Source organism: Kogia breviceps, chromosome X, assembly GCF_026419965.1.
Source record: "Kogia breviceps isolate mKogBre1 chromosome X, mKogBre1 haplotype 1, whole genome shotgun sequence".
Lineage (NCBI taxonomy): Eukaryota > Metazoa > Chordata > Mammalia > Artiodactyla > Physeteridae > Kogia > Kogia breviceps.
In genome coordinates this window covers 93234777-93261206 of record NC_081330.1, presented here as the reverse complement: position 1 = coordinate 93261206, position 26430 = coordinate 93234777, and the positions used below count along the sequence as shown (strand labels likewise).

At 40.1% G+C, this 26430-nt stretch overlaps 2 protein-coding genes across 2 annotated transcripts in view; one reads left to right on the top strand and one right to left on the bottom strand.

The window, feature by feature from the left end:
- Window positions 1–1123: 1123 nt before the first annotated feature.
- Window positions 1124–7603, bottom strand: UXT (ubiquitously expressed prefoldin like chaperone). Its single transcript, XM_059051238.2, has 7 exons — window positions 7526–7603; window positions 7242–7348; window positions 6194–6275; window positions 5991–6058; window positions 5616–5723; window positions 1435–1498; window positions 1124–1219 (listed from the first exon to the last, which is right to left on the bottom strand). The coding sequence occupies exons 2-7, from the start codon at window positions 7337–7339 to the stop codon at window positions 1169–1171; spliced, it is 471 nt and encodes a 156-aa protein (XP_058907221.1). The 5' UTR covers window positions 7340–7348; window positions 7526–7603; the 3' UTR covers window positions 1124–1168.
- Window positions 7207–26430, top strand: part of LOC131748861 (CXXC-type zinc finger protein 1-like) — a 70607-nt gene continuing 51383 nt past the window's right edge. The window contains exon 1 of the mRNA XM_059051229.2: window positions 7207–7554. The gene's annotated coding sequence lies outside the window, so the exon portion shown is untranslated. The remainder of the gene's footprint in view (window positions 7555–26430) is intronic.

Here is a 26430-nt window from a genome sequence, read left to right as displayed (position 1 = left end):
GATTGGCCAAAGTACCGTGGATCAACGGCGCGGCTTCCAGGGCTGGGGAGGCGGGCCTTGCTCCACAGAGCTATGTTGTGATTGGCCCAAGGGGAACTGATGGAACGCAGATGGCCGCCTGGGTTCCGAGGGGGCGTGCTCGGCCCCGCCGATGCTCCACGCTGATTGGTTCAAGACAGATTGATAGGCCATGGGCGACAGACAAGGTTGGGGGACGGCTGCCTCGCACTGATTGGCCTATATGGGATTGATGGAAGACCGCCAGCGTCCGAGGATAGGGGTGGTTAGGCCATGCTTTCTGCTGATTGGCGGCCGAGGGACTCTTAGACAGCTGCCAGAACCCCTAACGGGGCGGTGCCAAACTCTACGCTCAGCGGAAGCGGGACTTGTATAGAAGTACACAGGCGTAGCAGCCCGCAGGGAGGAGGTCTGGCCAGGGTTCTGCGTAGGCGGGCAGGGTAACTCTGTAGTGATTGGCTAGAAAAGACGAATCTAGAACCGAGCAGCTGCCAGACAAGCGAAGGAGTGTTGAGTGGCGGAAACTAAATGCCTACGAGGGCGGGTCGAGCTGCAGCCAGTAATAAAGAGGTGGAATCAGGCTCTGCATCGATTGGCGGAAGCTGGACTCAACCTAGAATAGGGGCTGGACCAGGGAGGGCGGGATCAGCCCTAGGCCCATTGCTGGAAGCTGGAACTATTGATAATTAGAAGCTGGGGCAAGGCCAAGGTTGGGCCTAAATGGGCGTGGGTGTAATTTAAGGTACCTGAGAAACGACTGGGGAGTGGGAGAAGGGTAAACCCTAGGGCCAGGAGTGAAAGGCTGCCTTGGGGAACAAACCTCCACCCTGAATCGGCCCATTCTCTAAGGTAATTCAGAGTATTGTACAGGAAAAGAAATGGAAGGGTCAGGTGGGGGCCCAGGTTGTCAAGGCGATGGTATAGAGGGCAAAGCAGAAAGTCAAGTGGCACATTCTGCCAGGGGACAGGCTGAAGACGGGACTTCAGTGGTTTTTAAAGGTTCCACACAGACTGGATCTCTGGGCCTCCTAGTAACTTTGTGCTTTAGAAACAGGGCACTTTCGCAAACAGCAGGGGTTAAGGGGGGAAAGAAGGGCCATATGACTCAAAGACATTCAGGCTCTTTAATGTCAGGGGAGGTAGGAAGAAGTCAATGGTGAGGCTCCGGGAAATTCTGCAGGCCTTGTAGTTCTCTAAGCCCCTGAAAAAGAGAACAGAAAAGACTGAACAGGGCCTGGGTCCAGGCCCCACCCCAGGCTTGCTCAGAACTCCCTTCCCTCAGAGCCAGCTCGGCTCCAATTTGACTCCAGTTTAGAGGGAATGATGGTACTTCCCATCTCTGGCTCTCTCTCTTCCTCAGGTCACCACCCTAAACATTTGGAGATAGAGTCTGGGAATGGGGTGAGTTGCTCTCACCTCTAGCAACATGTGGATATGGGCCTTGATATTCATGGAGTCCTTGGTGAGGCTGTCGCTGAGCCTGGAGAAAAGAAACAAGAAAGGGCAAAGTGGGCCCCACTTATGATCATGAGGATGATGCTTCCTCATCATTTCAGGAACTACCTACATCCTGGATGACTTCCACACGGCAGGTGGTAGGACATCCTATTACCTGACCTGCTCCTATGCAGAGATGCCTGGCTGCCATCTGGACGGCACAGATTCGGAGACATTTATTGAATGCCTACTCTATGCCGGGTCGTTTTAGGTACTGGGGAGATAGCAGCAAACACAACAAACAAAAATCTCGGCGTCGTGGAGCTCAAATTCTCATTAAGAGGGACAGTGATGGAATAAAACATGGAGTACGTCAGATGGTTATCAGTAAAATGAAAAAATTAAATGATAAGAGAGGATAAGGAGTGCAGCCATGGGAGCTGTAATTCTAATTAGAGTGCTTAGGGATGGCTTCACTGAGAAACATTTGAGTAAAGATTTAAAATGAAGAGGCGAATCATGTGAATACACGGAGGATGAGTGTTCCAGACACAAGGTGCAGCAAATGCAGAGGCTCTGAGGTGGGAGTGTACCTGGCATGTCTGAGGCACAGCAAAGAGGCCAGCATGGGTGGAGAAGAATAAGCAAAGGGGGGTTGTAGGAGGTGAGGTCACAGAGGGAAGTGGGGGAGACAGATGATGTAAAAGCTGCCAGGCCATGGTAAGGACTCTGGCTTTTACTTTAAGTGAGATGGGAGCCAGGGGAGGATTGTGATCAGAAGAGGGATGTGAAACAACTAGGGTTTAAGAGGATCCATCTGGCTGCTGTGTGGAGAACTGACTAGGGATAAGAACAGCTAGTGTGGAAGAGGAAGCCCAGTGAGGAGGCTATTGAAATAGTCCAGGTGAGAGATGCAGACTCACACCACAGCGGCAGCAGTTGAGGTGATGAGAAATGAATGGATTTGGGATATATTTTGAAGGTACAGTCAACAGGATTTACCAAAGGAGGATGCTGCGTGTGACAGAGAGGACTTAAGAAAGACACCAAGGCCTAAGCAACTGGGAAGCTGGAGTTGCCTGAAACCACTCTGGCTCTGGACTGTTGAGTTATGTGAACTAGTCAATTCCTTATATCTATGCCAACTGGGACCAGTCTCACCCAAAAGAATCCTAATTGATACAAAGGATCAAGGAAGGCCTTTCTGAAGAATGAGTAGGAGTTAAACAGTAGGATGGTCTTTTCCACAAAAAGTCCAAGAGGCAGGAAAGAGCTTTTTGAGGAGCTGTCAGGAAACCAGTGTTAGAAATTAAGCAAATGGTGGAAGGCAAGTGGCACAGGATAAGATCCAAGAGGTAGGAAGGGGCTAGATCATGCAAGGTCTTGATATCATGATAGGAATGTGGATTTTATTGGCTGAGCTATCTGTCAGTGTAGGAGTGTTTTAAGGAAACAAAATACTGTTAAGAAAAGTAGAAGGCAACAACATAGGATGTCAAATTAGGAAAAATAGTATGAACCCATTTATATATCACTATCTCCCAAATTTATATTTTCAATCCAGCCCTCTCTCCCGAACTCCAGCCTTGGGAGTTTTAACTACATCTTCAGAAAATCTACTTCAGTGTTTAACAAGCACCTCACACTTAACAGGTGCTAGACTGAACTCCTGATCTTCCCCTCCAAATCTGCTCCTCCCTTATCTTCTCCATCTCATAAAATGGCAGTTCCATCCTCCTGGTTGCTCAGCCAAAAACCTGGACTCCTCTCTTTTTCTCACACCCCACATCCAATCAAGCATTCTATTTAAAATTGCAACTGCTCCCTCAGAGGCAATGTTTCTAATCTCCAATCCTTGTTGTTCTCTGCAGCATTGTCAACCTGTGACATACTACATCCTTTATTTATTTGTTTACTGTCTGTCTTCCCTGACTAGAATGTAAGCTGCGTAAGGGCAGAGATTTGGTCTGCCTTGTTTCCTGCTGTAGCCTCAGGAACAAAAACAGTATATGGCACATAGTAGGCACTCAGTGTACAAGCTTAGTGTATGAAAGGTTTCAATGCTTAAAAAAAAGGAGAAAAGTATAAAGTTCACCAAATGCTAGTTGTAACACAAAAGGGGTATGTTTAATTTATTGCTACTGATTAATATGTAAGGCAGTGTTAATAGTCATATGGTTATTCTGTTTCTTCTATAATCATGTCTGCTTATGGATGTGTACTCCTCTCTCTGTAATCAGAAGGAATGTACACAGAGACCTGATCCTCCCACTCCTCAAAGAAACAGACTAAGAACAGGAAGGACTGATAGGCCATTTTGGTTACATAAAATAACCTGAAAGAAAGTTACTTTAAAGTGTGTCCAGAATAACCAAGTATTTTAAAGAAGAGAGTGAGCTACATAGACTCAAATCTTCAACTCCTAGAAAGATTCAATTACTATGGAGTCCTACTAATTATCATAATGTAGTAAGAGATTCACATTTCTCATCACACTAATAGACCAGGTCAGTAAATCAAAAAGACCAGACAGTGGGCAGGCAATGACAAATACCTCATTTGGGGGAAATACATCAAGTCTTATAAAATTAAAACCTATTTGAAAGGCTCAGGAATCCTGTGACATAACAAGGAAGGCTTTGTCATAAAAAATTGGACTTGGTCTAAATGGCCACCAAGTTCAGAATTGCATTGGCTATGAAACCAGGTCCGTGGACCAAACTATTCACCAACTGGCCTGATCAGTAAGACTCAGAAATCCCAGCGGGTCTGAGGCTCATTTGGGTCTATGGACACTGAAATCTTGAAAAGGTTTGAAAAGAGAAGAATTACTGAAACCTAAGGGAGGCAACTCTGGAAGAAATGAATGTAGGAATAAAGAGAAATATAACCTAGAAGGAATCTTAGATCGGTGGGGTTCACACTTGTGAGATATTGTTAATCTAAGTGTATTTGCTCAGCGTCCCCTCACTCACTCTTTCTGAGTGAGTGAATGCTCACCATTCTCGGCAGTTCCTCCTAACATGGCAGGCACACTGGTTGCCTTGCCAGGAATGCTCTTCCCCAGACAGCCCTATGGCTTGTTCACTCAACCAAGTGACTCAAATGTCACTTCCTCTGGGAGGTCTTCCCTAGCCACATTTCAGACCTCCCGTCCACACTCCCAATTCCCGTTCCCTGCACAGAAACTTAAACTCAACGGGAGCCCATCCTTTATCCCCACATTACCTCCCCATCACCACCAACAGAGATGTGCTTCAATCCCCACTTAAATCTATTTCCAGCATATGCTTTTAAATTCATTCAACAAACAGAGTGCCTACTATATGCTATGTGCTATTCTAGTGACTTGGGATATAGAGAAAATCTCTCGCTTTGCAAAGCTTATATCCTAATGCAAGGAGGCAATGAACATTGTAAAGAAGTAAATTACACAGTAAACATTAGGAGGTCATAAGTGCTAGGGAAAAAAAGAAAAAGTAGAACAAGGGAGGGGAATCAGGAGTGCCAGGGGTTGCAATTTTAAAGTTAGGTTATAGAAAGCCTCATTGAGGAAGTGACATTTAAGCAAGACTTAAATTGAATAAGGAGAAAGGAAGCAATGCAGGTACCTGGGGAAAGAGTGCTGTAGGCAGAGAGAAGAGCCCCTGCCATCACGCTGAGATGTGATCATTCTGAGGGTGTTTAAAGAAGCCTGTGAAGGTTAGTGTGGTGAGAGCACAGTGAACAGAGCAGGAAAATCAGCAGGAGGTGAAGTCAGAGGTAATTTGTTTTATTGTTTCTGGTTTATAGGCTGAGACCTCCAGGATCTCGTCAAAACTGTGCTGATGTTTAACAGTTATAGTCCTTCTAGAAGGTAAGCCTTCAAGGAACCCTTCTATCTTGTTCCCTGCTGCCTCCCCACCACCAAGCACAGAGCCTGGCACACAGCATATGCCCAATAAATTTTTGTATGAGTGAACAATACAAAGACCATTTATCAGTGCTTATTATGTTCTACACCTGGGGCTAAGCTTTGTATCCCCACTTTCCTCAGCCCTAGCCCTGAGGGGGAGGGGAGATGGGTTCCTAAGTATCATCCCAGGCAGCCATGGCAAAAGGGGGAAGAAGGGTGTTGCAAATGGTGTTTTTTAGGCACTATCCTCATGCAATGGACTTACTCTGTGAGGAGACTGCTCTTACGATCAATGAACCTGAGAGCTTCTGCCAGTGTCAACTCCAGGAAAAAACCATATCCGAGGGCCACATAGATCCGTGAAGTGTCTGGGCTAAGGAAACAGTGGTTAGAGGAAGCGAGGAAGTCCTTATCACTGTTTAGCACACCACACAGTTTGAGATTTTTTTTACTCCCCTCTCCCCCTCCTTCCCAAACTGAAACTCTGAGTGGGCAGGGATTTTGTCCTATCTTATTTACTGTCACATCTCCAGCACCTAGCAGTGTCTGGTACATAGCAAATACTCAAAAATTTTTTTTGTTGAATGAAGGAAAGGGGAAACTGAACCCTGTGGGCTCCGAGGGGCGGGTAGACACTCACACCACTGTGTCAACGAAGAAGTTACAGCCCAAATCCACCTGCATATATAACTCCGAGTGATTAGCTTCCTGTGGGGCCGGGGAAAAAGAGGCAGGGATCAGTGGTCAATTTTTAGGTTAGGTGACAGGTTTTGGTCTGGGGTATCTCCTCTCTTCCCCCTCCTTTGCCCACAAAAAGATGGTACCTAACCCTGGCATCTTTACCTGGAGTCGCTCAATGACATTTCTCAGTTGAAGGTATTTGGCCAGCTGCTCATATACCTTGTCACGATGGTCCAGCACCTTTCTGATGGGACAAGAGTAAAATGGTGACCGAGAGGAAGCCCTGTCTCTCTTGGAATACCTCATATCATGACCCTCTGAGACTCTCATGTCACCATGCCCTAAAGAGGTGTTTTAGTGCAGAAGTCAATATTTGAACTCTGGGTCAGACTACTTCGGTTTGAATCCAGGCTTTCCATTCTACTAGCTGTGAGATTTTGGCAAGTGAGTAACCTTCTTGGAACTCAATTTCCCCATCTTTAAAATAGGAATAATGAGTATCACCTCACAGAGTCATTACAAGGATTAAATGAGTTTGCTATAAAGCATTTAGAATAGTGCCTGCCAAACAAGAAGCTCTATATATGTGATAGCTATTATTTATTAGTATGATTACACTCTACTCCCAATGCCTCCCTCCAATCAGGATACCTCATTCGCACCCTAGAAAAAAATCTTCCATCCCTTTTAGGATGCTCATAATCCTAGACCTGAAAACTCTACTTCCTCTTCAGATTAATAATAATAGGAATAATAATTTTTCATACTCATTGAGCCTCTAGTATCCAAGTTGAATCCTTTACAAGGACTGAACACGTTGAAAACTCAAAACCACATGTGGAAGGTTGCATTAAATTCCCCATTTCACAGATGAGAAAACTGAGGCACAGAAACTCAAGGCGAGGTACAACGTGTTCATATGGAAAGCGAAACGGCCAAGCCAGGATTCGAACCTGAAAACTCGCTCGTAACCCTTAAGCACCATCTGAGCCCGCGCATGCGCGGACACACCCTCCATTAAGACCGCCATGTCTTCCCTCCCCCGCCCACCGTCGCACCCCGGATATCGCCCCTCCTACCCCCTCGAATGGCGTGCGGGGCCGGGTTCCGAACGCCTCATCCACCAATCAGGAGGCTACGCCCTGACTTCGAACGCCCCGCTCACCACGTGCACCGCTCCAAGCGCCCCGCCCCCTACTCTGTCACTCACCTCAGGTCCCGCTGCAGCACGTCAGAGATGAAAGCCTCATAGCGCAGCACTTTCTCCGCGGTGGCCTCCACCGCCCGCCGTTTAGGGGGCGTCGCCATGATGGGCTCCTGAGGAATGAGGAGGGGGAAGACCACGATAACCACTCAGTTTGTTCTCAAGCACAGTACATCTGCACCCTCTCAACGTTAGGAGTGGGGTCGTCCGGCTCAAGCTGGGGGTTCAGCCTTCTGCCTCTCCCAACGCTGGGACCTGGTCACACAGGGACACCCAAACGCGGCTGTTACCTGAGAGCCGCCGGCAAAAAGAAGGATTGGTAAGAACCTTAGCTTCCGGGTGGCGCGGGTAAATGACGTACAACGAGGGTGCTGGCCAACCAAATAACCAGGTGGTGTGGGGTGGCCCTGAACAGAAGAAAACGCCTGAGAGAAGAGAAGGGCGGGGCTTTGCAAAATCCGATGAGATTAAGGGAGGCTGCAGAGGGTGGGAACCGGGACTGAGCGCGGAGCCTATGAGGACTGTGCGTGGTTGGTGGGGGTGGGGTTTAACGGGATTTGGCGGGTTCCAGAGGAGGCGGGACGCACAGGTGGAAGTAGAGAGAGTAAAGCGTTTGGTATTTAAAAGTAGGAGCTTCACAGCGAGATCAGCTCGGTGCTTTGTGACCACCTAGAGGGGTGGGATTGGGGTGGGAGGGAGACGCAAGAGGGAGGAGATTTGGGGATATATGTATACCTATAGCTGACTCACTTTGTTATACAGCAGAAACTAACACGCCATTGTAAAGCAATTATACTCCAATAACGATGTTGAAAATAAATAAAGTCCGATCTTCAGAAGCAGACGGGCTAGAATCAATCATGGATCTGGTCTGTAAAAAGGAAAGTACATCCTTGTATCGCCCTGGATTTAGACTTTTCACATGGGAAGTTTGGGTTTGACTCCCGATAATGGAAATGAATGTGAGAATTAAAAAAACGTTTTTAGATTCCATATATATATGGAATCTAAGAAAAAAATGTCATGAAGAGACTAGGGGTAGGACGGGAATAAAACACAGACCTACTAGAGCATGGACTTGAGGATATGGGGAGGGGGAAGGGTAAGCTGTGACGAAGTGAGAGAGTAGCATGGACATATATATATATACTATCAAATGTAAAATAGATAGCTAGTAGGAAGCAGCCGCATGGCACAGGGAGATCAGCTAGGTGGTTTGTGACCACCTAGAGGGGTGGGATAGGGAGGGTGGGAGGGAGGGAGACGCAAGAGAGAAGAGATATGGAACATATGTATATGTATAACTGATTCACTTTGTTGTAAAGGAAAAACTAACACACCATTGTAAAGCAATTATACTCCAGTAAAGATGTTAAAAAAAGTTTTTAAAAGGAGACAGTTTTTCTAAAATGCACTTTTGATGACTCCAGCTCTGTGGCCCACAATCTAACTGGGGTTCAAGCAGAGATTGACAGTGTACTATGTCTAATCACGTCATTTAATAGGGGCGTCAAATGGAGGGTAGCTGAAGTCCTCTGCCCAAGATAGGTTATCTTGTAGCTGAAATAGTTCCTATGTTTTTATTTAAATGTGTAAGCTTTTTATTAGTTTATTTTTAAGCACTCAAATTACCGAATGGATTTATTTCCCATGTTAAATTTTCAAATAATAACATCTAACCCAGTAAGTCCAGGCCTGAGCCTGGAGGAGAACCTGGATGCTGGATCCCCCAAATGATATTCCCACCTGCAGGGCCTAGAGCACCCACCCCCATCAGGGAAGTCTCCCCAGATAATTTGCGGGTTTACGTGTCTTTTAAGCAAGCTTTGTTTCAAATACTCAAAACCTGAGCAAGTCAAGCTTTTCTTTGCCCTGAGAACAAGATGATTGCAAAGGAAATATTGTGAGTTAAAAATATTTTTTGGTAAATCTTCTCATGTTACATATGGTTACAATTACATTTAGTTTGATCGAAACAGACACTAGGTAGTTAGAAAAATATTATCGAGTTAATCTATACCATTCTCTTGTGAAAAAAAGGTGTTACATTTATTATCTTTACTTAACATGGAGAGCACAGAGTTCTGATGAGCTGGAGATGGGTTCGTGCAAGTCTATTAACTTACATTCCACAAATTTTTTTCTTTTTAAAAATGTTTCCAACTTTATTTTTTACATTTCAAACCTACAGAAAAGTGGGCACTGAACACCAATATAGCCTTCACTTAGATTCACCAAATGTTAATATTTGATAGCATTTGCTTTCTCTCGTTTCAGACCACGCAATAATTGTTGACATGGCTGCATAGCATTCTGTCTTTTGGATGGCCTCAGATTTTTGAGCCAGTCTTCTGTTCCTCGATGTTTGGATGTGTCCAGTTTTTTTCATTGTTATAATCCAGGATAACAGTCTTTGCTTTCAAAATTTTGTGTGCAACCATGTTTATTTTCTTGTGAAAAATTTCTAGGACTGTAATTTATTGATCTAAGGGAGGTCACTGTATTGTAAAGCAAGTGTTAAGTGACAACTGTACACCTACTCCCAATGACAAACTTCCTTATCCAAGTTTTACATCAAGCTCAGCACACTGTGGCCCCCAGTTTGCTGACCCTTGTTTTCCTACTGCCTGCAAGCTGAGAATACTATTTACAATTTTAAAGGCTTGAAAAAAAGTAAAAAGAAGAATACTTTGTGACATGTGAAAATTATATGAAATTCAAATTTTAGTGTCCAGTAGTAAAGTTTTAAACATAGCCACACTCATTCATTTACTTTGATGAAAGAAATTTTCACACATTGAGGTATGGGGAAGTCATTCTGGCTTATACATGAGTTAACCTGAATTTTATGCTTACTAAAACAAAACAGCCTGTTTGTGGCTTATCAAACTTACACTGTACATCTGCTTTAATTATTAAAGAAAAGGGCACATTGACCAGAAGTAAAGAATATCCATGTTAAAGATAAAGATTAAATGCCTCCCTTCCTGGAATGCCAATGCTGGTACTCCTTCAATGATAAGACTCCCTTCCCCGGTGCTAAGGCCGTACTGACTTGCTCTGCACGTGCTGATCTGTTTGTTTTTTTTTTTAACTTTGAAGGAATGTATCCCTGACCTGTTTGATGTTCTTTGTTCTGACAAGATATAAAACTCAGCTGAAAACCAAGCTTCTCCGGAGCAGTTCCTCAGAGTTATCTAAGAGGCTGTCTTCTGGGCTATAGTCCTCAGTTTGGCTCAGTTTTACTCTTTTCTATTCCTATTCCTATTCCTATCATAGATTGTTTATTGATTATTTCTGTTGACAACTTATTGTCTGTGGCTGCTTTCATGCTGTGTTAACCAAGAATTCCAAGAACGGAGGTGTGGTTGAAATAAAGAGGCATTTATTTGGGGTTTGTTAGGACTAGTCCAGGAGACACAGACCCAAGAAGCACTTGAATTGTGTTCCACAGGACTACGAAATGGGGGAGTTTTATAAAGGCAAAAAAACACCACAAGGTTACATAAGTTGTCAAGAATTAGGATTGCAGCTGGTAAGAAGTGAGTGTGCTTGTTAAGCAAGCATTGGCTGGGGTCAAAATGATTACATAGATGCCAAGGGGGGACTTTGAAACTACAAGGTTGCAACTAGCAGCTGCTAGCAGATAATTGTTTTGCAAAGGCCCGCTGGTGTCCTTGAGTTTGATACAGTTCAGAGAAAATTCAAGTTCTCAGTGGTGCAGGGATGTGTCTGAGACCAGAACCCCAACAGCTGCCCAACTCCATTTTTTGTATGTCTGAACTGTGATTGCTCCATTATAATTTCAATTTGTCATCACTACAATGGTAGAGTTGAGTAGTTGCCAAAGAGACCATATGGCCTGAAAATTCTAAAGAATTTACTATCCGGCCCGTTACAGAAAAAGTTTGCCAATCCTAGCTCTACACAACCATGTCAGTCACCAATACATAGGTTGGGACTATAATAAGCACATGGGCCTCCCTGGCTTCAACTTGTGACCTCTTACTGGCTTATGGGTGGGCGTTTTCAGGCTTCTGGGAGATATGAGGCTCTTATATCTCTATTTACATTTTCTCTTCCTCTGGTCCAACCTCCTATCCCCTAACCTCCCCCAGCTCTGACTTAGAGATCTCTGCCTTTGCCTTTACCCAAGAAGAGTAAGAAATAACTGAGGCACAGATGAGTTATAGCTCATTTGTCCATTCACTACCTACTTTATTTTCCACTGGATATTTGGAACCTGATAAAATACATCCCATTAAATTGCAAAGTAAAGGTAAGATCACAGAAAATGTAAAGCAAGTAAAAGATTAACATCAAAGAAGATTGGGAAGTAGATATGAAATTCACATCTGTGCATAGCCGTGTATTTGTCTCTGATCTTCCCACAGCCATAGCGAAAAGGAAATTGGGTTAGTTATGTCAGTGAAAATAATCATTAAACAATCTAAATATAATAGGAATAAAAAAGAGTTTTATTTGAGCCAAATTGAGGACTCTAGCCTGAAAGGCAGTCTCTCTCAGATAACTCTGAGGAACTGCTCCAGAGAAGCTTGGTTTTATATCTTGTCAGAAGAAAGAACATCAAACAAGTCAGGGATACTTCCTTCAAAGTTAAAAAAAAAAAAAAAACAGATCAGCACATACAGAGCGAGTCAGTACGGCCTTGACACCTGGGAAGGGCATCTTAAACATTGGAATACAACCATTGGCAACCCAGGAAGGGAGGCATTTAATCTTTGTCTTTAACATGGACATTTTTTACTGCTGGTCAATGCACCCTTTTCCTTAATAATTAAAGCAGATGCACAATGTAAGTTTGATAGGCCACAGGCAGTTTTAGGTAGCAGAAAATTCAAGTTAACTTATGTATATGCCAGAATGACTTCCCTATACCTCAATAGGTGAAAATTTCTTTTTCTTTTTTAACACCTTTATTGGAGTATAATTGCTTTACAATGTTGTGTTAGTTTATGCTGTATAACAAAGTGAATCAGCAATGTGTATACTTATATCCCCATTTCCCCTCCCTCTTGCATCTCCCTCCCACCCTCCCTATCCCACCGCTCTAGGTGGTCACAAAGCACCAAGCACCGAGCTGATCTCCCTGCGCTATGCAGCTGCTTCCCACTAGCTATCTATTTTACATTTGGTAGTGTGTATATGTCCATGCCACTCTCTCACTTCGTCCCAGCTTGCCCTTCCCCCTCCCCATGTCCTCAAGTCCATTCTATGAGGGATTATTATTACATCCACTTTAGAAAAAAAGAAACTGACAGAGAGATTAACTTCTCCTAGGTCATACTAATAGTGACGAAATCCAGGATTTTCACCTAGGCAGTTTGCCCAAAGCTCATGTATTTTAATCACTATATCAGACTTCTACATTTACCTACCACTAATACAAATTTAGAAAGAGATGATTTTTTTTCTCAAAAAATGTTGCACTATATTCTTGCTGTTCTAATCCTGCTGTGTGGCCTGGTGCCTAACAGGCTGCAGATGTGGGGGTTGGGGACCCCTGCTCTAAGGGGTGTTTTTGTTTGTTTTGTGACTTGCTTGGACTATTTCTAAAGAGTGTTTTTCCTCAGTGTCTGGCTGCTTTTATTTCTGCTCCGTGTTTAAAAACATTGTTTTTATATATTTAAGCCTGGTCTTGTTAGGGTAGTCCCTGGGTCAGCACAGCTTAGTTGTCAGTCAATGATTGGTCAGAGATTATACTTAGACACCTTGAGTCAATAAGGCACTACCCTTTGCTGATGGACCTGTGTGTAGCTTGGGGAAATGCATTAAAAGCGCAGCTATTTTCCAGGTATGTCCTGGCTTTTACTGTCTACATTTACAGTGTTTTATGTTCAACCAGGGTTGAGTAGCTTGCTAGGGCTGGCTCCAGTTTTTCCTGAAGATGCATGAAGATTTGCTCCTGTGCTTAGTTCTTCTAGATCACTTGGTAATTAGGATCTTATCAAGGCCTGTCTTGTCTGTGTCATTCCCTGGATCTCCCTGTTAAATTTATGACTGACTTGTTGGTTTATTGCTTGCCCCAATCAGTATTGAGGCCTCAGGCTAGCTGTGATGTTGACCTTTCCTGATTGTTAGCCACTGAGATCACTGATGTTTTTGATAATGCCCCTGGGCATGGAATTTTCCTCACACTGCTCTAAAAAAAAGTCAGCCCCCTCCTGCAGCAGAGCTGCTTGTCCTTGGGGACTGTTCTTTTCTAGTGAAACTTCTGTGTCTCAGAGCTGGAGGGGGCAGGAACAGCTCCAGGTTAAAACATTACAGACTTGCACCATTCTTACTGAGATTCAAGTAGATTTTCTCGAATAAGCACTTTTCAATTTGTTGTATAATTTTGGTCAATTTCCAGAGTCTTTAACTGGTTGTTTTTTGACAATTTTGTCCACTTTTGTAGCTGCTTTTGGGGGAAAGGATTTGCCAAGCTCCTCACTTAGCCATTCTAGAAGTCTCTCCATTCTTGAAACTAGATTTTTTGATTGCATCATTTAATAAGTGTTAGTATGCTTAATGAAAATTTGTGCCAGTATAAATTAACAGTTTTGATACAAAAGACTTATGCATGCTATGACTTAGACCCTTAATCAGTTCCAAAAATGCTTAGTCACCATGCAGAGTCTGCATTTTTATATGTTTATTCATATATATGTGATGCTTGTGACACATGAGAATGAAGAGATATTGCATTATTCCCCAAAATGGGTGACAAAAGTTTGAAGTATCAATAAATGAGTAATATTATTACTCTCCTTATTAATGGTGCCTTTATTTCAGGAACTAGTTTTTTTGTCTTTTTTTCACGTTAGCTCTGTTTAACATTCTTTTCTCACTTCTAGGGGAAAAATGTGTTTCTCCTTTCCTACCCCTCATAGCAGATGAAATATTGCCTCCTTGCCATGGACATTTCAGTTCATACATTAACATGCTCAATCAGATGGTGTTTAAATAATGTATTAATACTTACATAAAGAAACTAGATATCACTTTAAGCTTCCTCTGCTACTTCTTTCTTTTTTAAAAAACTTTTATTGGAGTATAGTTGATTTACAATGTTGTGTTAGTTTCAGGTGTACAGCAAAGTGAATCAGTTATACATATACATATATTCACTCTTTTTTAGATTCTTTTCCCATATAGGCCATTACAGAGTACTGAGTAGAGTTCCCTGTGCTATACAGTAGGTCCTTATTAGTTATCTATTTTATATATTGTACTACTTATTTCTTAAGCTGTTACCTTAGATTAGGTAATAGGAATAATTTTGTGGTTTTATTTTTCTGTAACCAACTGGAAGAACGATTAATGTCACATTCTAATATGTTCTGAAAATTTAAAGACTTTAATTTAAAATTGTGGTTTCTAAGATGATTTCATCTAAAATGATTCTCCTAGTATTATAGAGTGAAAACAAGTTCTAAAGAAGGTGAATGTTATTTATTTATTTATTTTTTTGCTGCACTGCACAGCTTGTGGGATCTTAGTTCCCAACCAGGGATGAACGTGGGCCCTCAGTAGTGACAGCGAGGAGTCCTAACCATTGGACTGCCAGGGAATTCCCAATGAATGTCATTCTTGTTATTGCAAGTATCTGGTTCAGATTTTTCTTATCCATCTTAAGAATATTTTTAATTCAGAGAAGACTAATTTTAGAATCTTAAGTCTGTTTCCCTTTAAATATTCTATAATATTTATTCAACAAGTTTAAGTTCTGAAAATGCCTTGATAGACATAAATTGTAGATAATATCTCAATTTATGGTCTTATAAATGAATTGTAATTTGTTTATTTTTTTGTTATTTTGTCATCTGTAATGGTTATACACAAATACTTATTTGAGTTATTTTTTATTTTTGTTTTTGTTAGTTATGTTTGAAACTAAGCACTGTGAGAAATTATCGATCCACTAAAAATTGCTTTTAAAAAGGTCTGCCGGGACTTCCTTGGTGGCGCAATGGTTAAGAATCTGCCTGTCAATGCAGGGGACATGGGTTCGATCACTGGTCTGGGAAGATCCCACATGCCGCAGAGCAACTAAGCCTGTGTGCCACAACTACTGAGCCTGAGCTCTAGAGCCCGTGAGCCACAACTACTGAGGCCACATGCTGCAACTACTGAAGCCAGATTTGGCTTATAGGCCATAATTTGCTAACCCCTGATTTATGGAATTGTTTTCCTTTGTCTTGAAGAACATAAACTTTCAGCTGATCCAAATTGGTAAGATTTTATTCTTACCAATTCTTCTTATTTTATGATAAGAAATCTCTCATTACAATGAAATATTCTGCTGTAACATGGGAAAACGTAAATCTTTCTTACATCTATCAATGTGAAATAAAATTTAATTCTGAAAAGAAAATAAGCTATACTAAAATATCATTATCTACTCCAAATCCAAGTTTGGTACCACACTCAGTTGGTGAGTCTGTGAGGAAATGGGCATTTGCTTATAGCTCATGTACAGCCTCTATGGACAGGAAAATTCACATATATTTACCCTTCTATCCATCAATCTCACTCCTTGCAATCCATTTCAAAGTTGCACTGGCAAAAATATGAAAAGGCGATTCACTGCAGCACCATTTTTAAAAGCAAAAGACTAGAAACAATTTATTTTTTAAAGTTTTAAAATATTTATTTATTTAATTAAATTTTTGGGCTGTGTCCGGCCTTCGTTGTGGCACGTGGGCTTCTCTCTAGTTGTGGCGTGCGGGTTTTCTCTCTCTAGTTGTGGTACGCAGGCTCCAGAGCGCATGGGCTCTGTAGTTCGCAGCATGTGGCCCCTCCTGCTGAGGCATGTGAGCTCAGTAGTTGTGGTGCTTGGGCTTAGTTGCCCCACAGTGTGTGGGATCTTAATTCCCCCACCAGGGATCGAACCTGTGTCCCCTTTATTGTAAGGCGAATTCTTTACCACTGACCACCAGGGAAGTCCCAAGACTAAAAACAATTTAGATATTCATCAATAGGGGACAGTTCAATAAGCTATGGTACAATCGCACAATGGAATACTATTCAGCTGTGTAAAGGAATGAGGAAGATCAACCACCATGAGAGATCTCTGATATACATTGTTAATTGTAAAAGTAAGGTGGAAAAAAGCATATAGTATGCTACCATTCTTTTAAAAATGGAGGAAGGAGCTTCCCTGGTGGCTCAGTGGTTAAGAATCCACCTGCCAATGTAGGGGACACGGGTTCGAGCCCTGGTCCAGGAAGATCCCACATGCCACAGAGTAACTAAGCCCGTGCACCACAACTACTGAGCCTGTGCTCTATAGCCCAAGGGCCACAACTACTGAGCCCACGCGCCCTAGAGCCCATGCTCTGCAACAAGACAAGCCACCACAATGAGAGGCCCATGCACCACAACGGAGAGTAGCACCCACTTGCTGCAACTAGAGAAAACCCGTGTGCAGCAATGAAGACCCAATGCAGCCAAAAATAAATAAAATAAAATAATTTTTTTTAAAAATGGAGGAAGATGTGTGTGTATATATATATAGTCGTGGTAGTAGTGTTGGCATTGTTATTTTGAGACTGCTGCATCTGTTGTGGGCTAATGTAAGTCTTGTACTATTGTTAGTGGAAGAATGAAGAGATATATTGTATTAGCTAGTAAATTACCACAAACTTAGTGGCTTAAAACAACAGAAGTTATTTTCTCACAATTCTTGAGGCCAGAAGTTCAAAATCAAGATGTCAGCAGGGTTGGTTCTTTCTATTCTGTGCCTCTCTCCTAGCTTCTGTTGACTGTCAGCAATCCTTGGGATTCCTTGGCTTGTAGACACACCACTCCAATCTCTGCCTCAGACTTCACATGGCATTCTCCTTTCTGTCTCTGTATGTCTTCCTCTTTTCTGTCTCCTTAAGTATGTCTCTTTAAGTACACCTGCCATTGGATTTAAGGCCCACTCTAATCCAGGATGATACCATTTCAAGATCATCCTTAATTATACCTTCACAGACCCTTATTCCAAATAAGGTCACATTCCGAGGTTCCAGGTGGACATATATTTTGGGGGTCACTATTCAACCCACTATACAGATATAAGGTTGATAAGATGTATAAATATCTGTATACCCAAATTTGAATCAGAAGTATTAATATGATTCATGATACTTATTTCCTAGCTCTATTCACTGAAAGGACTTAGAAGCAATGGTCAGCGCTGCAGCAATGAGCATTCCTACTGTCTGGATGGGAATCTATACATACCATTACCCACTAAAAGCAACCAGAGCTCCTTTGCAAAATGACTGACTTTAGGACTAAAGAAGGAAATGTATAAAATGATATCAGAATGTTTTATCATTTCAGCTAGCAAGGAAGCTTTCAAAGACTGCTATTTTCATGTCAAAAGAACTCAGAAACTAATTGAAAAGCTTCCACTGGTGAAAGATGGGACAATTTGAGTATGAGTAGGTATAATTGCAATTGATTGAAGCACATTAAATATGTTCAAATCCAAGAGTTCATATTGATACAAAAACAACTCATTGGTTACATTTGGAGGTGCTAGTAAACCACTTCATTAATTTGAAATATGCTTAAATAAAGGGAAAGAATCAAACATTTATCCTGCTTTTCTTATATGACCTTTAACTCAAGATAACCAAATAGTTGATGAAAGAAAGTTTTTCTTTATAAAAGTGCTCTACTAATAAATGAGGGAGCGATAGAGTTAGAATATCATTCTTTTGCAAACCATTTTGAATTAGTGTAACTAGGTAATAACCATCAATTAGTGCTAAAATCACACAAAAGAAGACAGACAATTGGCATCCCAACCTGATGGAGGCACATTGGTCACACCGCCTCTGAAATATTTTTGACAAAAAAATTGTTATCAATACAGGTGTACCTCATTTTACTGTGCTTTGCTTTATTGTGTTTTGTAGATAATGCATTTTTTACAAATTGAAGTTTTGTGGCAAACTTGCGTTGAACAAGCCATTTTTCCATCAGCATCTGCTCCCTTCGTTTCTCTATGTCACATTTTAGTAATTCTCACAATATTTCAAACTTTTTCATTATTATTATGTTTGTTATGATTATCTGTGACCAGTGATCTTTGATATTACTACTATGACTTGCTGAAGGCTCAGATGATGATTAGCATTTTTTAGCAATAAGGTATTTTAAAATTAAGGTATATGCATTTTTTTAGACATAATGCTATTGCACACTTAATACTTAACAGTATAGTGTGAACATGATTTTTATATGCACTGGGAAACCAAAAAATTCAGGTGACTTGCTTTATTGCGATATTCATTTTATTGTGGTGGTCTGGAACTGAACTCAAGATATATTGAAGATATGACTTTAGACCTAACCACTAATTTACCAGAAATATAGGGAACAGAGGAACATGTAAAATAACACCCTGGAGTGTATTTGGAAATTCATTCCAAATACATTCATTTGGAACTTCTTCATGACTATCTCTTTTAATCAACAAATACATGCAAGAAGGGATAAAAGAGGTAAATGAGGAGAATATAGATGAAGAAATTTAAGAAATATATCAACCAATTATAATCTATGAGCCATATGTGCTTTCTGATTCAAATAATTCGTTAAAAAATATATGAGACAACTGGGGAAATTTGAACATTGGATACTTGCCATTAATCTGGAATTATCAAATTTCTAGATGTGGTAATGATATTACAATAATTATTTTCAAAGGTGTTCTTATTTGGGAAAGTAACATTAAAAATATTTAAGAAGAAATAATAGTATGTCTGCAATTTGCTTCAAAATAATCTGGAGGGAAGAAGGTAGGGGTATAGAAGAAGATTCACACCTTGTATTTGGCTGTTATGTCTCAAGTAATAGCAGTCCTTTCACTTCTTTAATGAAATCGATTTGATGGAGAATTCTAATTATTTGCCCTGTACAATGTTCCACAACCTGGATTCAGCTGACTTTTTTCATCATAATGTCTTTTAAATTTTCTCTCATACTTGGTAGTAATTCTTGTAAACATGAGCTAGATCTACATGCTGGATTAGATTTAGCTTCAATTTTTTTTGTCTTGCTTCATAGGGGTGTTGTGTACTTTTTTCTGTTTGTTTGTTTCAAGATGGACTTTTAATTTTTTATTTATTTTTTATTTTTTTAACATCTTTGTTGGGAGTATAATTGCTTTACAATGGTGTGTTAGTTTCTGCTTTATAACAAAGTGAATCAGTTATGCATATACACATGTTCCCATATCTCTTCCCTCTTGTGTCTCCCTCCCTCCCACCCTCCCTATCCCACCCCTCTAGGTGGTCACAAAGCACCGAGCTGATCTCCCTGTGCTATGTGGCTGCTTCTCACTAGCTATCTATTCTATGTTTGGTAGTGTATATATGTCCATGCCACTCTCTCACAGCCTACCGTTCCCCCTCACCACATCCTCAAGTCCATTCTCTAGTAGGTCTGCATCTCCATTTCCGTCTTACGCCTAGGTTCTTCATGACCTTTTTTTCCCTTAGATTCCATATATATGTGTTAGCATACGGTATTTGACTTTCTCTTTCTGACTTACTTCACTCTGTATGACAGACTCTAGGTCCATCCACCTCACTACAAATAACTCAATTTCATTTCTTTTTTTTAAACATCTTTATTTGAGTATAACTGTTTTACAATAATGTGTTAGTTTCTCCTTTACAACAAAGTGAATCAGTTATACATATACATATGTTCCCATATCTCTTCCCTGTTGCATCACCCTCCCTGCCACCCTCCCTATCCCACCGCTCTAGGTGGTCACAAAGCACAGAGGTGAACTCCCTGTGCTATGCGGAAGCTTCCCATTGGCTAACTAATTTACATTTGGTAGTGTGTATATGTCCCTGCCACTCTCTCACATCGTCACCGCTTACCCTTCCCCCTCCCCATATCCTCAAGTCCATGCTCTAGTAGGTCTGTGTTTTATTCCCATCCTACCACTAATCTCTTCATGACATTTTTTTCTTAGATTCCATATATATGTGTTAGCATATGGTATTTGTTTTTCTCCTTCTGACTTACTTCACTCTGTATGACAGACTCCAGGTCTATCCACCTCATTACAAATAACTCAGTTTCATTTCTTTTTATGGCTGAGTAATATTCCATTGTATATATGTGCCACATCTTCTTTATCCATTCATCTGATGATGTACACTTAGGTTGCTTCCATGTCCTGGCTATTGTAAATAGAGCTGCAGTGAACATTTTGGTACATGACTCTTTTTGAATTATGGTTTTCTCAGGGTATATGCCCAGTAGTGGAATTGCTGGGTCATATGGTAGTTCTATTTGTAGTTTTTTAAGGAACCCCCATACTGTTCTCCATAGTTGCTGTATCAATTTTCATTCCCACCAGAAGTGCAAGAGTGTTCCCTTTTCTCCACACCGTCTCCAGCATTTATTGTTTCTAGATTTTTTGATGATGGCCATTCTGACCGGTGTGAGATATCTCATTGTAGCCTTAGTCTGCATTTCTCTAATGATTAATGATGTTGAGCATTCTTTCATGTGTTTGTTGGCAATCTGTATATCTTCTTTGGAGAAATGTCTATTTAGATCTTCTGCCCATTTTTGGATAGGGTTGTTTGTTTTTTTGATATTGAGCTGCATGAGCTGCTTATAAATTTTGGAGATTAATCGTTTGTCAGTGGCTTCATTTGCAACTATTTTCTCCCATTCTGAGGGTTGTCTTTTGGTCTTGTTTATGGTTTCCTTCGCTGTACAAAAGCTTTTAAGTTTCATTAGGACCCATTTGTTTATTTTTGTTTTTATTTCCATCTCTCTAGGATGTTGGTCAAAAAGGATCTTGCTGTGATTTATGTCATAGAGTGTTCCGCCTACGTTTTCCTCTAAGAGTTTGATAGTGTCTGGCCTTACATTTAGGTCCTTAATCCATTTTGAGCTTATTTTTGTGTATGGTGTTAGGGAGTGTTCTAATCTCATACTTTTACATGTACCTGTCCAGTTTTCCCAGCACCACTTATTGAAGAGGCTGTCTTTTCTCCACTGTATATTCTTGCCTCCTTTATCAAAGATAAGGTGACCATATGTGCATGGGTTTATCTCTGGGCTTTCTATCCTGTTCCACTGATCTATATTTCTGTTTTTGTGCCAGTACCATACTGTCTTGATTACTGTTGCATTGTAGTATAATCTGAAGTCAGGGAGCCTGATTCCTCCAGCTCCATTTTTCGTTCTCAAGATTGCTTTGGCTATTCAGGGTCTTTTGTGTTTCCATACAAATTGTGAAATTTTTTGTTCTAGTTCTGTGAAAAATGCCAGTTGTAGTTTGATAGGGATTGCATTGAATCTGTAGATTGCTTTGGGTAGTAGAGTCATTTTCACAATGTTGATTCTTCCAATCCAAGAACATGGTATATCTCTCCATCTATTTGTATCATCTTTAATTTCTTTCATCAGTGTCTTATAATTTTCTGCATACAGGTCTTTTGTCTCCTTAGGTAGGTTTATTCCTAGATATTTTATTCTTTTTGTTGCAGTGGTAACTGGGAGAGTTTTCTTAATTTCACTTTCAGATTTTTCATCATTAGTGTATAGGAATGCCAGAGATTTCTGTGCATTAATTTTGTATCCTGCTACTTTACCAAATTCATTGATTAGCTCTAGTAGTTTTCTGGTAGCATCTTTGGGATTCTGTATGTATAATATCATGTCATCTGCAGTGTCATCTTTTTCTTTTCCAATTTGGATTCCTTTTATTTCTTTTTTTTCTCTGATTGCTGTGGCTAAAACTTCCAAAACTTTGTTGAATAATACTGGTGAGAGTAGGCAACCTTGTCTTGTTCCTGATCTTAGTGGAAATGGTTTCAGTTTTTCACCATTGAGGATGATGTTGGCCGTGGGTTTGTCATATATGGCCTTTATTATGTTGAGGAAAGTTCCCTCTGTGCTTACTTTCTGCAGTGTTTTTATCATAAATGGGTGTTGAATTTTGTCGAAAGCTTTCTCTGCATCTATTGAGATGATCATATGTTTTTTTCCTTCAATTTGTTAATATGATGTATCACCTTGATTGATTTGCATATATTGAAGAATCCTTGCGTTCCTGGAACTTGATCATATTGAGCTGCATGAGCTGTTTATATATTTTGGAGATTAATTCTTTGTCCATTGATTCATTTGCAAATATTTTCTCCCATTCTGAGGGTTGTCTTTTCGTCTTGTTTATGGTTTCCTTTGCTGTGTAAAATCTTTTAAGTTTCATTAAGTCATATCTGTTTATTTTTGTTTTTATTTCCATTACTCTAGGAGGTGGATCAAAAAAGATCTTGCTGTGATTTATGTCAAAGGGTGTTCTTCCTACGTTTTCCTCTAAGAATTTTATAGTGTCCAGTCTTACATTTAGGTCTCTAATCTATTTTGACTTTATTTTTTGTATGGCATTAGGGAGTGTTCTAATTTTGTTCTTTTGCATGCAGCTGTCCAGTTTTCCCAGCACCACTTATTGAAGAGACTGTCTTTTCTCCATTCTATATCCTTGCCTCCTTTGTCATATATTAGTTGACCATATGTGCGTGGGTTTATCTCTGGGCTCTCTATCCTGTTCCATTGATCTATATTTCTGGTTTTTTGCCAGTACCCTATTATCTTGATTACTGTAACTTTGTAGCATAATCTGAAGTCAGGGAGCCTGATTCCTTCAGCTCCATTTTTTTTCCCTCAAGATTGCTTTGGCCATTCGGGGTCTTTGGTGTCTCCATATAAATTTTAAGATTTTTTGTTCTAGTTCTGTAAAAAAAATGCCATTGGTAATTTGATAGGGAATGCATTGGACCTGTAGACTGATTTGGGTAGTAGAGTCATTTTCACAATATTGATTATTCCAATCCAAGAACATGGTATATCTCTCCATCTGTTGGTATCATCTTTAATTTCTTTCATCAGTGTCTTATAGTTTTCTGCATACACGTCTTTTGTCTCCCTAGGTAGGTTTATTCCTAGGTATTTTATTCTTTCTGTTGCAATGGTAAATGGGAGTGTTTCCTAAATTCTCTTTCAGATTTTTCATCATTAGTGCATAGGAATGCAAGAGATTTCTGTGCATTAATTTTGTGTCCTGCAACTTTACCAAATTCATTGATTAGCTCTAGTAGTTTTCTGGTGGTATCTTTAGGATTCTTTATTTATAGTATTATGTCGTCTGCAAACAGTGGCAGTTTTACTTCTTCTCTTCCAATTTTTATTCCTTTTATTTCTTTTTCTCTCTGATTGCCGTGGCTAAGACTTCCAAAACTATGTCAAATAATAGTGGTGAGAGTGGACATCCTTGTCTTGTTCCTGATCTTAGAGGAAATGCTTTCAGTTTTTCACCATTGAGAATGATGTTTGCTGTGGGTTTGTCATATATGGACTTTATTATGTTGTGGTAGGTTCCCTCTATGCCCATTTTCTGGAGGGTTTTTATCATAAATCAGTGTTGAATTTTGTCAAAAGCTTTTTCTGCATCTATTGAGATGAGCATATGGTTTTTATTCTTCAGTTTGTTAATATGGTGTATCACATTGATTGATTTGCGTATATTGAAGAATCCTTGCATCCCTGGGATAAATCCCACTTGATCATCGTGTATGATCCTTTTAATGTGTTGTTGGATTCTGATTGCTAGTATTTTCTTGAGGACTTTTGCATCTTTATTCATCAGTGATATTGGTCTGTAATTTTCTTTTTTTGTAGTGTCTTTGTCTGTTTTTGGTATCAGGGTGATGGTGGCCTCTTAGAATGAGTTTGGGAGTGTTCCTTCCACTGCAATTTTTTGGAAGAGTTTGAGAAGGATGGGCGTTAGCTCTTCTCTAAATGTTTGTTAGAATTCCCCTGTGAAGCCATCTGGTCCTGGACTTTTGTTTGTTGGAAGATTTTTAATCCAGTTTCAATTTCATTATTTGTGATTGGTCTGTTCACATTTTCTATTTCTTCTGGGTTCAGTCTTGGAAGGTTATACCTTTCTAAGAATTTGTCCATTTCTTCATGGTTGTCGATTTTAATGGGATATAGTTGTTTGTAATAGTCTCTTAAGATGCCTTCTATTTCTACAGTATCAGTTGTAACTTCTCCTTTTTCATTTCTAATTTTATTGATTTGCGTCCTCTCCCTTTTTTTCTTGATGAGTCTGGCTAATGGTTTATCAATTTTGTTTATCTTCTCAAAGAGCCAGATTTTAGTTTTATTTATCTTTGCTATTGTTTTCTTTGTTTCTATTTCATTTACTTCTGCTCTGAACTTTATGATTTCTTTCCTTCTACTAACTTCGGGTTTTGTTTGTTCTTCTTTCTCTAGTTCCTTTAGGTGTAAGGTCAGATTGTTTATTTGAGATTTTTCTTGTTTCTTGAGGTAGGCTTGTATTGTTACAAACTTCCCTCTTACAACTGCTTTTGCTGCATCACATAGCTTTTGGGTTGTTGTGCTTTCATTGTAATTTGTCTCTAGGTATTTTTTGATTTCCTCTTTGATTTCTTAAGTGATCTCTTGGTTATTCAGCAACGTATTGTTTAGCCTCCATGTGTTTGTGTTTTTTACTTTTTTTTTCCCTGTAATTGATCTCTAATCTCATAGCGTTGTGGTCAGAAAAGATGCTTGGTATGATTTCAATTTTCTTAAATTTACTGAGGCTTGATTTGTGACCCAAGATGTGATCAATCCTGGAAAATGTTCCATGTGCACTTGAGAAGAAAGTGTAGTCTGCTGTTTTTGGTTGGAATGTCCTATAAATATCAATTAAATCTATCTGGTCTATTATGTCATTTAAAGCTTATGTTTCCTTTTTGATTTTCTCTTTGGATGATCTGTCCATTGGTGTAAGTGAGGTGTTAAAGTCCCCCACTATTATTGTGTTACTGTTGATTTCCTCTTTCATAGATGTTAGCAGTTGCCTTATATATTGAGGTGCTCCTATGTTGGGTGCATATATATTTATAATTGTTATATCTTCTTCTTGGATTGATCCCTTGTTCATTATGTAGTGCCCTTCCTTGTCTCTTGTAACATTTTTTATTTTAAAGTCTATTTTATATGATATAAGTATTGCTACCCCAACTTTCTTTTGATTTCCATTTGTATGGAATATCTTTTTCCGTCCCTTCACTTTCAGTCTGTATGTGTCCCTAGGTCTGAAGCGGGTCTCTTGTCAACAGTATATATATGGGTCTTGTTTTTGTGTCCATTCAATGAGCCTGTGTCTTTTGGTTGGAGCATTTAATCCATTAACGTTTAAGGTAATTATTGATATGTATGTTCCTATTGCCATTTTCTTAAGTGTTATGGGTTTGTTTTTGTAGGTCTTTTTCTTCTCTTGTGTTTCCCACTTAGTGAAGTTCCTTTAGCATCTGTTGTAGAGCTGGTTTGGTGGTGCTGAATTCTCTTAGCTTTTGCTTGTCTGTAAAGCTTTTGATTTCTCCATCGAATCTGAATGAGATCCTTGCCAGGTAGAGTAATCTTGGTTGTAGGTTCTTCCCTTTCATCACTTTAAATATATCATGCCACTGCCTTCTGGATTGTAGTGTTTCTGCTGAAAAATCAGCTGTTAACCTTATGGGAGTTCCCTTGTATGTTATTTGTTGTTTTTCCCTTGTTGCTTTCAATATTTTTTCTTTGTCTTTAATTTTTGTGAATTTGATTACTATGTGTCTCTGCATGTTTTTCTCCTTGGGTTTATCCTGCCTGGGACTCTCTGTGCTTCCTGGACTTGGGTGGCTATTTCCTTTCCCATGTTAGGTAAGTTTTTGACTATAATCTCTTCAAATACTTTCTCGGGTCCTTTCTCTCTTCTCCTTCTGTGACCCCCTATAATGCGAATGTTGTTGCATTTAATGTTGTCTCAGAGGTCTCTTAGGCTGTCTTCATTTCTTTTCATTCTTTTTTCTTTATTCTGTTCTGCGGCAGTGCATTCCACCATTCTGTCTTCCTTCCTCAGTTATTCTGCTACTGATTCCTTCGAGTGTATTTTTCATTTCAGTTATTGTATTGTTCATCTCTGTTTGTTTGTTCTTTAATTCTTCTAGGTGTTTGTTCTTTAATTCTTCTAGGTCTTTGTTAAACATTTCTTGCATCTTCTCAGTCTTTGCCTCCATTCTTTTTCTGAGGTCCTGGATCATCTTCACTGTCATTATTCTGAATTTTTTTCTGGAAGATTGCCTATCTTCACTTCATTTAGTTG